We start from the raw sequence: 14,548 nt of genomic DNA, 5'->3' as shown, positions 1-14,548 counted from the left end.
CCACACACACTTTTAATATCACGGAAATTTGTCCCCCGCACTTTTTCGGACAAGTGTGTTCGCACAGAGGTTTTTAAGAACCGGTGTGAATAAATATAGATTTAAATTCAAAGAGACAGGATAGTCTGTGCATGATCTGATGTTTTATTCGGACCCAGAATAAGGCGAGATGAACATCGTGGAGCGCTAAACACTCGTGCAGTGTATGTTTCATTCATACTCGAAGCCGGAGGAACTCTCGCGCAGAAACTCGTACGAGGAAATCCCTAATATGGACAAAAGCATCCAGCTATCGCTGTATGAAAACTGTTGTTTTCACAGAAACGTTTGGAAACATGAAGACATTAAACATACGATTGTGACAATATATGGTTTATTTGTGTTTGTCAAGTCATCTCCAGGTAATGAATAAAGTATATGAACAATGCAGTGCTAACTGACATAGCATTTATTACAGTATAGAAAGTATTCTGCCTTATGTGATTAAAAAAATTGTTTGTAGTATGTAAGCAAATCATTATTATTGGTTATTGTCCAGCAGTTATCTGATTTCTAAGCCAATTAGCTAGAAATTAGAGAAAAATTAAAGTTGCCTATACACCAGTCAAAAGTTTTTGAACAGTAAGATTTTTTATGTTTTTTTAAAGTCTCTTCTGTTCACCAAGCCTTCATTTATTTGATCTGAAGTACAGCAAAACAGTAACATTTTGAAATATTTTTACTAGGCTATTTAAAAAGCAAATCAGCATATTATAATGATTTCTAAAGGATGTGACACAGAAGACTGGAGTAATGATGCTGAAAATACAGCTTTGATCACAGAAATCATTTTAAAATTCAAATAGAAAGCAGTTATTTTAAATAGTAAAAATATTTCACAACATTACTGCTTTTGTTGTACTTTGGATCAAATAAATGCAGGCTTAGTGAGCAGAAGAGACTTCTTTATAAAACATAAAAAATCTTACTGTTCAAAAACTGTTGACTGGTAGGTTATATAGATTACAGAAATGTTACATTGTAATGCTATATATATGTATATATATATATAAAACATTTCTGTCCCCCTCACTTCTGAAATGATGGCTACGCCCCTGCTAGGAACTACCAAGAGTACAGAGTTTTGCGACCTTAGGGAGCGTGATGGATTGTAGCGTGGTAGAAGACTAGTTAGGTACGCAGGAGCTAACCCATTAAGGGCCTTATAGGTAAGAAGTAATATTTTGTAACTTATACGGAACTTAATAGGTAGCCAGCGCAGAGACTGTAAAATTGGGGTAATATGATCGTATTTTCTTGACCTGGTAAGGACTCTAGCCGCTGCATTTTGGACTATCTGTAGCTTGTTTATTGAAGATGCAGGACAACCACCTAGCAGTGCATTACAATAGTCCAGTCTAGAGGTCATGAATGCATGAACTAGCTTTTCTGCATCAGAAACAGGTATCATGTTTCGTAGCTTAGCAATGTTTCTAAGCTGGAAGCAAGCTGTTTTTGTAACATGGAAATATGATTTTCAAAAAACAAGTTGCTATCTAATATAACACCCAGATTTTTGACTGTAGAGGAAGTAACCGTACATCCGTCTAGTTGCAAATTGTAATCCAAGAGATTCTGTGTACTGTTTTTTTTGGTCCAATAAGTAATATCCACTCTGTCTTATCCAAATTTAATAGGAGAAAATTATTGGTCATCCAATCTTTTAAATTCTTTTAAACACAATCTGTCAGTTTATATAATTTAGAAGTTTCATCTGGTCTTGTTGAGATACATAGTTGAGTATCATCAGCATAACAGTGGAAACTAATCCCGTAGTTTCTAATAATATTACCAAGGGGCAACAAAATAGCAGAGGACCTAGGACAGATCCTTGTGGCACTCCATACTATTCTGGTGATAATTGAGATGACTCCCCGTTTAAATAACCAAAGTGGTAGCGATCGGACCGGTAGGATCTAAACCATCTTAAAGCCTACCCTTGAATACCCGTATTGTTTTGTAATCGATCTAGGAGTATGTCATGAGCTATAGTGTCGAACGCAGCACTAAGATCAAGTAAAACTAGCAATGAGATGCAGCTTTGGTCGCAAGAAGCAAGTCATTTGTTATTTTAACAAGTGCAGTTTCTGTGCTATAGTGGGGCCTGAAACCTGACTGAAATTATTCATAGAGATCATTTTTTTCCAGGAAGGAACACAATTGAGCAGACATAACCTTTTAAATTTTTTTAGACATAAACGGTTTTAAAACATTTTTAAATTAATATAAAAAACTAAAATGAATTGTAAAACAAAGTTATTTTTTAAATTGTGTTCAGCATGGTGGGCTGCATTTGAATTCGTGGCGGGCCACGGGTTGAGAACCACTATACAAGATTAATGTTTTTAGAGGGTCTCTTACACTGTTGAAAATTTATGCTTAAAATCAGCTATTTTTGCCAAAAGAATTAACTGTGAAAAGTACAGTGACAATGTTTCAAGTGTATCAGGATGGCATATTGGTACCTGTATATTTTACAGCTTATAAGCGTATAGTAAGTGATATGTTAATTTATCAAATTACTTGAACTACCAATATCTGCTTTTTACCTTTAAATGCGTTGATAACCACTGATAATACAGGTGCTGCAATTACTGGTTTTCACTGTATATTAAAATTGACAATTTTTACTTGCAAAAGCTATAAAACTGACAGTATTTTACAATAAAATCACATAATGTGTGTTAAAGCATGTACAGTTTTTTTTCACTGTAGCTTACAGTTAACAGGTTTATACTATAGTATTCCAGTTTTTCTGTAAAAATTACAAACATTTTTAACAGTGTATGTAATTAAACACTGTCTGTACTAGTACTAGTCTTGTTCAAAATTTCAGTTTAAACTAGATCTGTCATGTGATACAAATCTTGTATCAAATTAATTACATGGTGTGGTGATTAATTAATCTAACTAACGCAAATCAGATTTGGCTGAGAAATTACCCCAAAAGATCATTTAAAGCCAATATTGTGATAAATGAGAAAAGCAGAAAAATAAATGTTATTTTTTATACAATGGAGGTCAGTGGTAACCAAGACAGTTTAGTTTTATTTAAAGACAAAAATGGTCATACAGGTCATAAATGACAAATTTTTCACTTTTGGGCAAACTATCCCTTTAATAGGATTTTTATTAATATGGAAATATGAAATAATTTTTCAATAAAATTATACTATAATTAATAATCAAAGACTGCCAGGAGGTGGTGGTAAATGTCTTTATAAGTAAGTCATTGATTCTTTGATCCATTCATTTGATTTGTTCACATGGCTGATTCCTTCTTCAGGAATGAAGTAAATTAATTTCTTTATGAATGGGCCTTTGTATCATCCATTTAGGGTGTATTCACACCTGTCTCGTTAGGTTCAATTGAATCGAACTCAAGTTCGTTTCCCCGCTTGGTGCGGACCTTTTGGGCAGGTGTGAATACAGCAATCGCACTCGGGTGCAGACCAAACAACCGTTCCGAGACGCAGCTGAAGAGGTGGTCTTTGTCCGCTTCCAAACGAAGTCTGGTACGGTTCGTTTAAGGTGTGAATATGACCCGAACTCGATCCGACCCAATTGCAGAAATCCCGCTCCGAAACATACAGCTCGCACAAGTGTTGTTGTTTGCGTTTCAATGGCTTAAATCACTTGTTTTTAAACCACAATGCTTAAAAATGCATGCAAATGATGAGTTTTTGTGACCATAGCACACAGCAACGTGACGTGAGTGCGCTAAATAGGCTAAAGCTTGCCGCAAAAATTACCATGACTATGTTGGGGGAAACTAGTAAGGAGATTTTTGAGTTATTTATGAATTAACTAGTGTTTTCTGAGTCAGTGTTGCAAAGATGAAATTGATGAACCTGACTCGCCATCTCATCATGGACGCGAAAAGAAATGCATCTTTACAGATTACATAATGAAAGTTACAACAATTTTTTTGAGGGGATTTGAATTATTTCGTTTTGTGGTCATTTAAAGCTTTCTATAGATATATTCATCATGTCTGTAAGGAAAATATTCGCTATTGGTTCATTTTTGTGAAGCGCTCCTGTTCAACACCGAGACGGCAAGCGCATCCTATTTGTTTTCTTTATTTTACAAAAGCACAACGTTTTGTTGATATTGTGAGTGCACACAAATAAAAGTAGACCCTTTACAGTTCTGAACGATGTATTGTTCTTACCTTTTATGAGCACATTTACATTTACATTTAGTCATTTAGCAGACGCTTTTATCCAAAGCGATTTACAATTGGGGAGCAAAAATGACGGCGTATTTAATTTGTTTCCACTGATGTCCTGAAGCACGCTTCAGCTTCCACTCTCTGCACAAACGATTGGATATGCACCTAATAGTGCACATTTATCTAGGTTAAATGTTTTAACTAACATTGTGATATGCTTTAAGTATTTTATCTATAGATTTCATTTTTGGCAAGTCGTACTTACAACATCGTATGACATTGTCTCATATGATACTCATAAGTTTCCTTATATTGCGTTAGTATCTGATAACACCAAATCAGTAAAATAATAAAAATTGCACTACGAAAGATCTCCATGATTAGCCTGTTTTGCACTTCCTGTTTTCCCTGCTTGAGAATTTCTGTCCAATGAATGGATGACCTTAGCACACGTGTGGTTTTGTTTACAATTTCTGGTTCACTTGCAAAAAAGAGCAGTGTGAAAGCGAACCGCACCAAACAAAAAAAAAGAAATCAACGTTATATTTGGTCCGGACCAAAGCAAGTGAACTAACAGACTTTCCTGGTGTGAATACACCCTTTGAAACAAATTAGGCTACTGCTGTGTGTTGATCAGAGACACGCAACAGTTCTGCTGTAGCTTTATAGGTAATATTTTTGTTTGCAAAATCAAAAATATTGTGTCTAAAATAGGGATGTGTGACAGTAACAAAAAATTATATCTCTTTATATTTTGTAGATACCGATAATTAGACAATATTTTGCTGAGCGAGTTATTGTGCTGGTATTTTGGCAGGTTTAGGACTGCCGTGGACAGATGACTCCTAAAGCTTTTGATAGTCTTCATAACATGTGAGGTGGTTAGTTTGCAAAAGTAACAGAAATGAGCTTTTCCAATATGTTTAAATAGATTTTTATAATTTGTGTATTTTTACCTTTATAAGACCAATTTTTAAGACCTAATTAAATGTATGCATCATCTTTTTTGTCGAATTCTTACATTTAATCAATAAATTCAATTCAAATAGTAAGACACTATAGGGCTGTTACCAGTCAAATGAAATTAGTATCAACAAAATCTTTCTTTGCAATGCACAGGTGGCACAGAAGCTGCATCTGAAGTGGCATTTAGATGCATTTACACAGGCTGTTTAATGCAGGATGTGAATGCCGTTAACCTACAGTTATAAATGCATAAATCATGTTTTGATGTTTGATGCAAAATGTTAAATACTGATATCTAAAATTGTTTTTTTGGGGGGAAAAAAGGAAAATATACTTTAAAATAAAATAAATTCTTATTATCTGCATCTGTTATTATCTGCATACAAACAGGCACATTTGATTTGTGTGACTTGTGTGTTCAGGCTGATGGACGTGTGTGCCACACTGAGAACAGACCAGGAAACTAAAGTAACTCTAGTGTTTGAACACGTGGATCAGGACCTCCGGACGTATCTGGAGAAAGTGCCGGCACCCGGACTGTCCATCGACCGGATCAGAGTAAGATCACCAACATGTTCACTCGCTCACACGCTGCAGAAGCCCGTACAGGACTTGCATATCCAGCTCTGTAGGTTCATTCCTGTGGAGAGGATTTGTGTCGTTTGACTGAGCAACTATGTGAGGAGGAAAAAAGGAATTCCATGCTGATCCAGATGTTTATTGTGTCAGACTTCATCTGAAGCTTCATGTAGAAACACACTGGCATAAATATAGATCAAGTCCAAATGTTTGTTTGCGGTTCAGTGATTTAATTAGTTAAATATACAGTGAAGGAAGTTCAGGCTCAAACTGAATGCTTTCAAAAGAGTTTTCAGACCGAGACAAGACTTCTGTCCGCTAGTTCAGATGCTCCGAACCTCTTCTTTACAGCCTTGTGGTGTAAAATATTTATTGGATGTTTCCCTTGAAATTATGTAGTGTTCTAACTGTTCAGGGGTGCGTTTCCCAAAAGCATCGTTAGCTAACTATGGTCTCAACTACAAATTTGATACTTCGCAACCATGGTTGCTTTTGGGAAAATGACTCCAGAAAGACGTGTTTTTACTGCGTTTTAATTCATTATTGAATTCAGCATTGCACTGCACTAGACTGTAGGGTCGTTAAGAAAAAATAAAGAGATAAATACTTTGATTCGGCATGGACACATTCAATTAATCAAAAGTCACGGTAAAGACATTTATAATGTTACGAAAGATTTCTGTTTCAAATAAATGCTGATCATTTTAATTTTCTGTTCACCAAAGAATCCCGAGAAATAAAATGTATCACAGTTTCCACCAAAAAATAAAAAAAAGAATTAACCGTTTTTAACATTGATATTAAGTTATGTTTCTTGAGCAGCGAAGCAGCATAATAATCAGCTTTGCATCATTTTAAAGATATTTCACACAGAAAAGTGTTATTGTAAATGGCAAAAATATTTCACAATATTACTGTTTTTGTTGTATTTTTGGACAATGTTTAGAAACACATCATTACATATGTAATGCAAACGCTTGCATGTACTGATGGGCAGCGGTGAAAGCTCACCTAAAACATGTCAACAGAAAGGTTTGAAATGCTTTGAAATCACCCAAGACAGATGTAGGTAACACATTTCATTTCAGTGTTCTTGTTACACATGTAACGTGCATAACAGTAGCACTTTATTTTACAGTCCTGTTTCACATGTTATAGTAATTACAATAACTGGGTAATAACTAAATACCTACCCTGAACTTACCCCTAAACCTAACCTTAACCCAATTCATTACCCAGTATACTGTAAGTACACGCAAGTTTTTACAAGCAACTAACATTTCAACCAAACTCTAACTTTCTAGTACATACATGCAGTTATTAATATTACTCAGTACTCACTAATTACACTGTAACAAGAACGTAACCCATTGTGTTTGCGTGTGATGCAGGATTTGATGCAACAGTTGCTGTGTGGTCTGGCGTTCTTGCACTCTAATCGAGTTCTGCATCGGGACCTGAAGCCGGAGAACATCCTGGTGACCAGCAGAGGGCAGGTGAAGCTGGCTGACTTCGGTCTGGCGCGGATCTACAGCTGCCACATGGCGCTCACACCGGTGGTGAGACGGAAATGCTTGCTCTCGCGTCCTGAGCGCCGATCGCACTGCAGTGCAAACACATCTGATGCTGTCTTCTCTTGCCACTCAGGTGGTGACGCTGTGGTATCGCTGTCCTGAGGTGCTGCTCCAGACCACTTACGCCACGCCGGTGGACATCTGGAGCACCGGCTGCATCTTCGCTGAGATGTTCAGACGCAAGTGAGTCTGACAGTGATGCTCATAAAGGGCTGTGTGTGCAGTTTAATAGTTAATCAAGCTGAAAGCATCTTCCAGGTGGCTGTAAATGCTCATGTGCAATTATTGAGTGTCCTATTAGTGCACATCAAAATTATGCTTTTTTTTTTTTTTTTAAAGCCCTCAAAGATGCTGCTTTACCGGAGTCCAGTAAATGATGAACCTTTTCATAAGAATTAGCTTGATTAATGAACCAAATTCACAGGAATTTAATTTCTTATTTAGAGCATTATTTAGAACATTCAATATATAGATTTTACTAGTCCTGTCAAACGATTAATCGCGATTAATCACATCCAAAATAAAAGTTTTTGTTTACATAATATACAGTATGTGTATACTTTGTATATTTATTATGTATGTACAAATATACACACATACAGTATATATTTTGAAAATATGTATGTGTATTTACATGTATATAGTTATAATCTTATATATAAATGTATTTAATATATAAACAACATATTTTTCTGATATATATACATGCATGTGTATGCATTTATATATACATAATAAATATACACAGTACACACACATATTATGTACACACAATCTTTTATTTCGGATGTGATTAATCGCGATTAATCGATTGACAGCACTAGATTTTACAAATATCGGCCCAATAACCTGGTTGAGTTCTTGAAATATATCATCATTGTATCAGCTAAATTCAGTATCAATCGACCTCTAATTCTTATATATTAACATATTAGTGCAAACCAATTTCAGTATATTAAATAAAACATGTCTTGAGTATTTAAAACTTGCAGTTACCCTGTTTTGCAGTTGAATGCAGCCTGTTGAATTAAGTAAAAGAATCTGAAATACATTATTTCGAGATTTTATGGGTTTGTTCTGTATACATTTACATTTATCAGACGGTTTTATCCAAAGCGATATCATTCATCAGAGAGCCAATAATATTTGTAATATACAATGGCAGATTATATACTTCTCAGCAGCTTTGAATGTGGCTCATCCACTCAGAACTGTGCTTATGAAAGTTTTTATAAACCATTGATTAATGGCTCTATTTTCCCATCAGGTCTGTTGATTAGCTCATTGATTCATTGGTCATTAATGATTCGTAATGTGACATCTCATCTTTCAGACCTCTCTTCTGTGGAGATTCAGAGGTGGACCAACTGGGCAAGATTTTTGCGTACGTAAAAACACACATGCTCATGTTTGAGAGGCTGATAATGGGAGAGACCAGCACAGTACATGTCATGGCAGATCATCATCATTGGCAAACATCTCTCGTTACATGAGCGACAGCAGCAATGGCTGACATGTCACAGCACTTGATGAGCCTGAACCACTGACTCGACATAGAGATAGTCAACATTTCACATGAGACGCTTGTCCAGTGACTGTGCGTATGCTTTATTAAATCAGCGTGTGATTAACACTGGTGTCGATTGACAGGGTGATCGGCCTGCCGGCTGAAGACGAGTGGCCCACTGATGTCACTCTGTCCCGGCAGAACTTCAGCCCTCCAACCCCTCAGCCAATCACAGACTGCGTTCCTGAGATCAGTGAGAAGGGGGTGGAGCTCTTATTGGTGCGTTTACGTGCACTGTCACTTCACATACAGCTACAATGTTACCAGAGAACAACAACAGTCAATGTGCTAAAGGAGCTGTAAAACTGAAAAGCTAGATTATTTTTATGGTGCAAAGAAATCACATATATTCTCAGATTCTCTTCAAAATCTCTTTTGTATCTGGGTTAATAATGTTATTATCATCGTCCATAAAACAGTTTTTATTACTTCAAATAAATGAACTTAAATGGACTGAACTGGAAAAAAAAGAATATATATGATTATTTCAGCTAGTTGCAAATTTGATTTGAAGTACTAAAACCACTTTAACGGAATACAAATAATAAAAACAAGCTCAGATTCTCTTCAAAATCTCTTTTGTATCTGGGTTAATAATGTTATTATCATCGTCCATAAAACAGTTTTTATTACTTCAAATAAATGAACTTAAATGGAATATATATGATTATTTCAGCTAGTTGCAAATTTGATTTGAAGTACTAAAACCACTTTAACGGAATACAAATAATAAAAACAAAATTACTATAACATTAAAATTATATAAAAGTAAAAAACTATAGTAGAATCAGAGGTTGCGTTAGACTTTCACATTGACATCGTCTTTTGACGGACAGGGTCGTAAAAATTCCGTCATAATCTATTATTGCCCGTCATTTTAATTTTCATTTTTTTATTATAATAACCCGTTTAATTGCTTGTATTTTTATTCACATTTTAATTTTTAATAATGAAGCTACAGGGCGAGCATATAGGCTTATGCATTTATTTATGAAGAGAACAGATGAACAGAGACGGTGCATCACTTTTCATGTTCAACACACACCGCAGTGACAGCAGAGGCCACTGAAAACAACTAAACATGCTCGAGCTGGGTAAAAAAAAAATTGATTTCTCGATTTTAATAGATTCTCATTTTTATGTACCAATATCGATTCTTAAATCCCAGTCGATTCTGTTTTCTGTTGATGAATGAACCGTAAATATAGTGCGCCATCCAATAAATCTCAATAGGCTAAGCTTTGTGCATTGTTACTTTTGATATGAAACAAAGTCTCAGATTTCAAATTCTGTCCATTTTATTAGGAAATTCAAGCAATAAATACCGTTTTGGCGAGAAATATCTAATGTGGCGAGATAGACCGCTTTATAAGTGAGTGAAGTGACATGTGGCCAAGTATGGTGACCCAGAGCACATTAGTGCTCTGCATTTACCCATCCAAAGTGCACACACACAAACCGTGAACACACACCCGGAGCAGTGGGCAGTCATTTAGGCGCCCGGGGAGCAGTTGGGGGTTCAGTGCCTTGCTCAAGGGCACCTCAGTCGTGGTATTGAAGGTGGGAGAGAGCGCTGTACATTCATTCCCCCCACCTACAATCCCTGCCGGTACGAGACTCAAACCCACAGCCTTTGGGTTATGAGTCCGACGCTCTAACCATTAGGCCACGACTTCCCACCTCAGATTAGACACCTCAGATCAAGCGAAGCTGCAGCGCAGTGAACCGATCATCTCTTTTGCTTTACTAGTGGGTACTCGCCTGTGCATAATCAAAGGCATAGCAAAAGACTGGTGACAGTTTTATTTTTGTTCTGTATCTGATGATCCCGTGCTCTTCTGCCACACTGCAGCGCACTCGCCACCAACTGGACAGGTGCGGGAATTACAGTTACAAGTTACAATAGATCACCCTCAGTGTAATCTGTCGAAGTGACGCACGGCCTTCAGATTTTTCCGTCACTGCTAAAAAAAAAAAAATTACATAAATGACGGAATATTTGCGGTTAACGCGACCTCTGAGTAGTATATAAAATAGTGATACTAAATAAATAGCACTAATTTAAATGTTTGTTTTGACTGGTTTCTAGACACAATAACTAAACAAATAAACTAACTAAATGAACACCCTTTTGTTGACTCTCATCTTCCTCTGTCTGAACAGAAAATGCTGACGTTCGACCCGTTGAAACGAATCTCTGCGCTGAATGCTTTGGAACATCCATTCTTTGCCGAATGAGCGCTTTATTCCCATTATTCACTGCAGCTTGAGGTCACAAATGCAGCCTGGACCATGAAGAGCGTTTTCCCACCACATACTTAAGGACTTTAACATTCAACCATACCTGTCTGTGTGTTTAAATGTGTGCGTCTGTCTGTGAGTGTTTTCAGTGTTGTACAGGATGAGCAGGCGTGATGATAGACTTGAACTTTTAAGTGTCATATTTCTCTGTCTTTACAGTGTATTGGGGGTCAGTGGAACATTATCGTTTGCAGGTGCTATGACGCTGCATTTCATTTCTGGTGGGAGAGCACTCTCTGTGTGTGTGTGTGTGTGTGTGTGTGTGTGTGTTATCCTGTGTCCAGCATCAGTGTGCTGATTTCACTGCCGCTCTGTATGTTTCCACCAGACAAAATATAAACCAGATAAACTGCCCCTAAAACTCACTGATTAGTGATTAGGATCATGTCCTCACTGCGTAAAGTCTGCTAAGACTGACACAAAACTGCCATTAGAGTCGGAGAAGCCGTTCACGACTTTTACCATTCAACTGAAATAAAATGCTTTTGTTTATAAATATGTGTGGATTTAAATTTTTTAGTTTAATCATACATGAAATAACATCTAACTGTTACATGAGATATGGTGATGAAATAAAGCTGCTGAATTGAATGAAATGGGTTGTAATGTGTTTGTTTGTGGGTAGGTTATGTAAGTGACGTCATGTTTCTGTCGTGTCATGTCTTATATTGCTGTTAGTCTCTGTGTGTCTTAACAGACCTGTATCATATTGATGATTAATGTGAGCTGCCTGCTCTCCTGTCCTGTGTTTACATTTACATTTCTGTATTTGGTAGATGCTTTCATCCAAAGCCACTTGCATCTCATAAGTTCTTGCATTCCCTGAGAATCAAACCCATGACATTGCCGTTACTAGTGCCGTGATGCTTCTGATGGCAAACAGACCGACTCCCGCAGAGGAAACGTTTCTGGCCAGACTCACCTTTACTGCTCTAATAATGTCTTTAACAGTACTGGCGACAGTCCCAGCAGAAAACCCGTCACTGTAATTAGTCTATCTATTGCATGGAAGCCATTATGTATGTTGTTCTTGGCTGTTCCTAAAGGTCTACATTTTTACTTTTTTATTTTAATTTGATATAGAATAAGGAATATTTTTGTATTGACGCTAAGTCCTTTTGTAGTCATGTCAGCCTTTCGACGAAGTTCTGTCTTTTCTTGTTTATACTGTATTCTCTGATATTCTTCTGTCATCATTTACCCACCCTCCTGTCATTCCAAAACCACAAGACTTTAGTTAATTTTGGAAACCAATGAAAACATTTTTTAATGCAACCTGAGAAGTTTCTATCCTTCCATTGAAAGGGTCCTGATCAGAGAAGGGGTCCGATGCAGCTTACCCGAGGAATGTGATTTTTACTGAGGGGGCCCAGAAACCATAGCGTCGCCCCTGGGTCCATTCATGCTTGTAACTGTTGCATGCAGAGAATCAAGGTTCGTTAAATGTCTGCACTGTTGTATGTATGGATACTTTTGGGACTCTTATGCCACGCCTTGATTCATAACTATGAACAAGCCAGTCTGATGATTTCATGTGCTATATGGTCTCTTCCTCAAGAGGGCGCTCAGTCTCCCCTTTAGGGTTGCATTATGTCTCAGGATGTTTTCTAAATTACAGAGACTGTAATATTAAACTTTCACTAAATATCATTTTTATGACTGTAAATACAGAGTAGAACCAAGCCATTTTTGATTACAGAACTCTGCCCACTCTCAAAGTGTGGAAAGTCTCACTCTTCAGCCAAATGAGGCAGACGAGACCAGGGTAAAAGCTTCACAGTTTCCCTGACTAGTTTCAGTATCTTTCCAGAACTGAGTGGCGGGGGCATAATGATATACTGATTATTATTAATATGATTGATGACGTGTTGTATTATGTTATGAGTAGGGCCGCATTTACCTCTTTTCGTGACATACACTCTTAAAAATAAAGGTGCTTCAAAAGGTTCTTCAAGCGGTGCCATAGAAGAACCATTTTTGGTTCCACAAAGAACCATTCAGTCAAAGGTTCTTTAAAGAACCATCTCTTTCTTTCCTTTTTATAATCTGAAGAAGCTTATTTCGCCACAAAGAACCTTTTGTGAAACAGAAAGGTTCTTCAGGTGTTAAAGGTTCTTTATGAAACCATTTAGACAAAAAGGTTCTTCTATGGCATCGTGAAGCACCTTTATTTTTAAGAGTGTAGGCTAAACTAATTTTTGGGCCCCCCCTTTCCTATTAATATAATAGGCCTAATATTACCACCCAAGCAAATAAAAATATTTCTTAATCAGTGGAAACCGTTACAGTGTTTTCTAACGCAATAAGCGCTTGCGTTCAGTCAATAAAAATCGAATGTAGCTCTTAATTTGTTTGAGAACCACGAAAGACCATTCCATTAATAGGCCCGGCGTCGTGGCCACATAATAACCATTTCGGGAGTGCATTATTTCTCTAATAATTTTAACGGCCTGGAGTCATAATGACGCATCAATTGTTCAGATGATTTGTTTCAAGACATTTGACACGTTTCTGTCCTGAAATCTCGTGTGTGTTGAACTAGCTAATTTTTTACGGACCTCATCCCAAACCTTCCGTTGCAAATTCCAAAACGTAATTTTAGAGCTAATAACAGAGGCTTGAACCATTGATATGCAGGCTAATGCAGTTATTAGAGAGAGAGAGAGCGAAAGAGAGAGAGGGAGAGAGATTAAGTACTGTGTGTCTATTCAGCAGCAGCAGTGTCTATGATCCATGCTGGTTGCTGAGGAAATACTACAACTTCGCTGTGGATCGCCGGATCGGTTTTCACCGTGGACGAAGAGGAGTCCAGCCCGGAGTCGTCACATGTGGTTGCCGCAAGCCCTCCGGACGCTTCTTCGTCGAATCCGCCGGCCGTGCCGCTCTCAAGCCCACCGCCTCTGCTCACTCTAACCCTCCGGCCATTCCTCACTTTATCCCCCAGCCTCTGCTCACTGTAGGCCGCAGTGTGTAAAGCTGTGTTTCGTTGTGAAAGCGAAACTACTTTGTTTGTTCTTCCAAAAGAGGACACGACTAGAAATCAGTGGTTAAGTTGTATTTACAACACTGTTCCAGAACACTTCAACCCAAATATTCAGATGTGTGCAGCGCATTTTATGGAGGACCGTTTCCTGATCCTGGGAGAGTAGACTACAATGCAGTTTTTTATATCTAAAGAATTTTTATATTTTATATATTTAAAATGAGTTTTTTGGGCAGTGTAGAGTAGCGTTTGTAGTTTGTGATTTCTCCGATCACAAATGCAGACGTGATTTTATGTTTACGCAGCACGATGCAACGCAACGCGTAAAAAGACAGTATAAGTCATTATAATCAGTAATTATGTCC

General features: G+C 37.3%; 1 protein-coding gene across 3 annotated transcripts in view; it reads left to right on the top strand.

Annotated features, from left to right (window-relative positions):
- The window catches only part of cdk4 (cyclin dependent kinase 4), a 26,025-nt gene that overhangs the window by 4,438 nt on the left and 7,039 nt on the right, over positions 1-14,548 (top strand). For 2 of the 3 annotated variants that reach the window (XM_016253740.1, XM_016253741.1), the window contains exons 3-8: positions 5,602-5,737; positions 7,150-7,317; positions 7,406-7,515; positions 8,666-8,716; positions 8,983-9,118; positions 11,063-12,248. In XM_016253740.1, the coding sequence (XP_016109226.1) occupies positions 5,602-5,737; positions 7,150-7,317; positions 7,406-7,515; positions 8,666-8,716; positions 8,983-9,118; positions 11,063-11,137 (676 nt within the window). In that variant the 3' untranslated portion in view covers positions 11,138-12,248. Of the gene's footprint in view, positions 1-5,601; positions 5,738-7,149; positions 7,318-7,405; positions 7,516-8,665; positions 8,717-8,982; positions 9,119-11,062; positions 12,249-14,548 lie in introns of those variants that run through there. The other variant, XR_001606687.1, reaches the window with a different exon arrangement.

This window comes from Sinocyclocheilus grahami, unplaced genomic scaffold (genome assembly GCF_001515645.1).
Source record: "Sinocyclocheilus grahami isolate Dianchi unplaced genomic scaffold, SAMN03320097.WGS_v1.1 scaffold1199.1, whole genome shotgun sequence".
NCBI classification, from domain to species: domain Eukaryota; kingdom Metazoa; phylum Chordata; class Actinopteri; order Cypriniformes; family Cyprinidae; genus Sinocyclocheilus; species Sinocyclocheilus grahami.
This window is presented reverse-complemented; position numbering and strand designations above follow the sequence as displayed.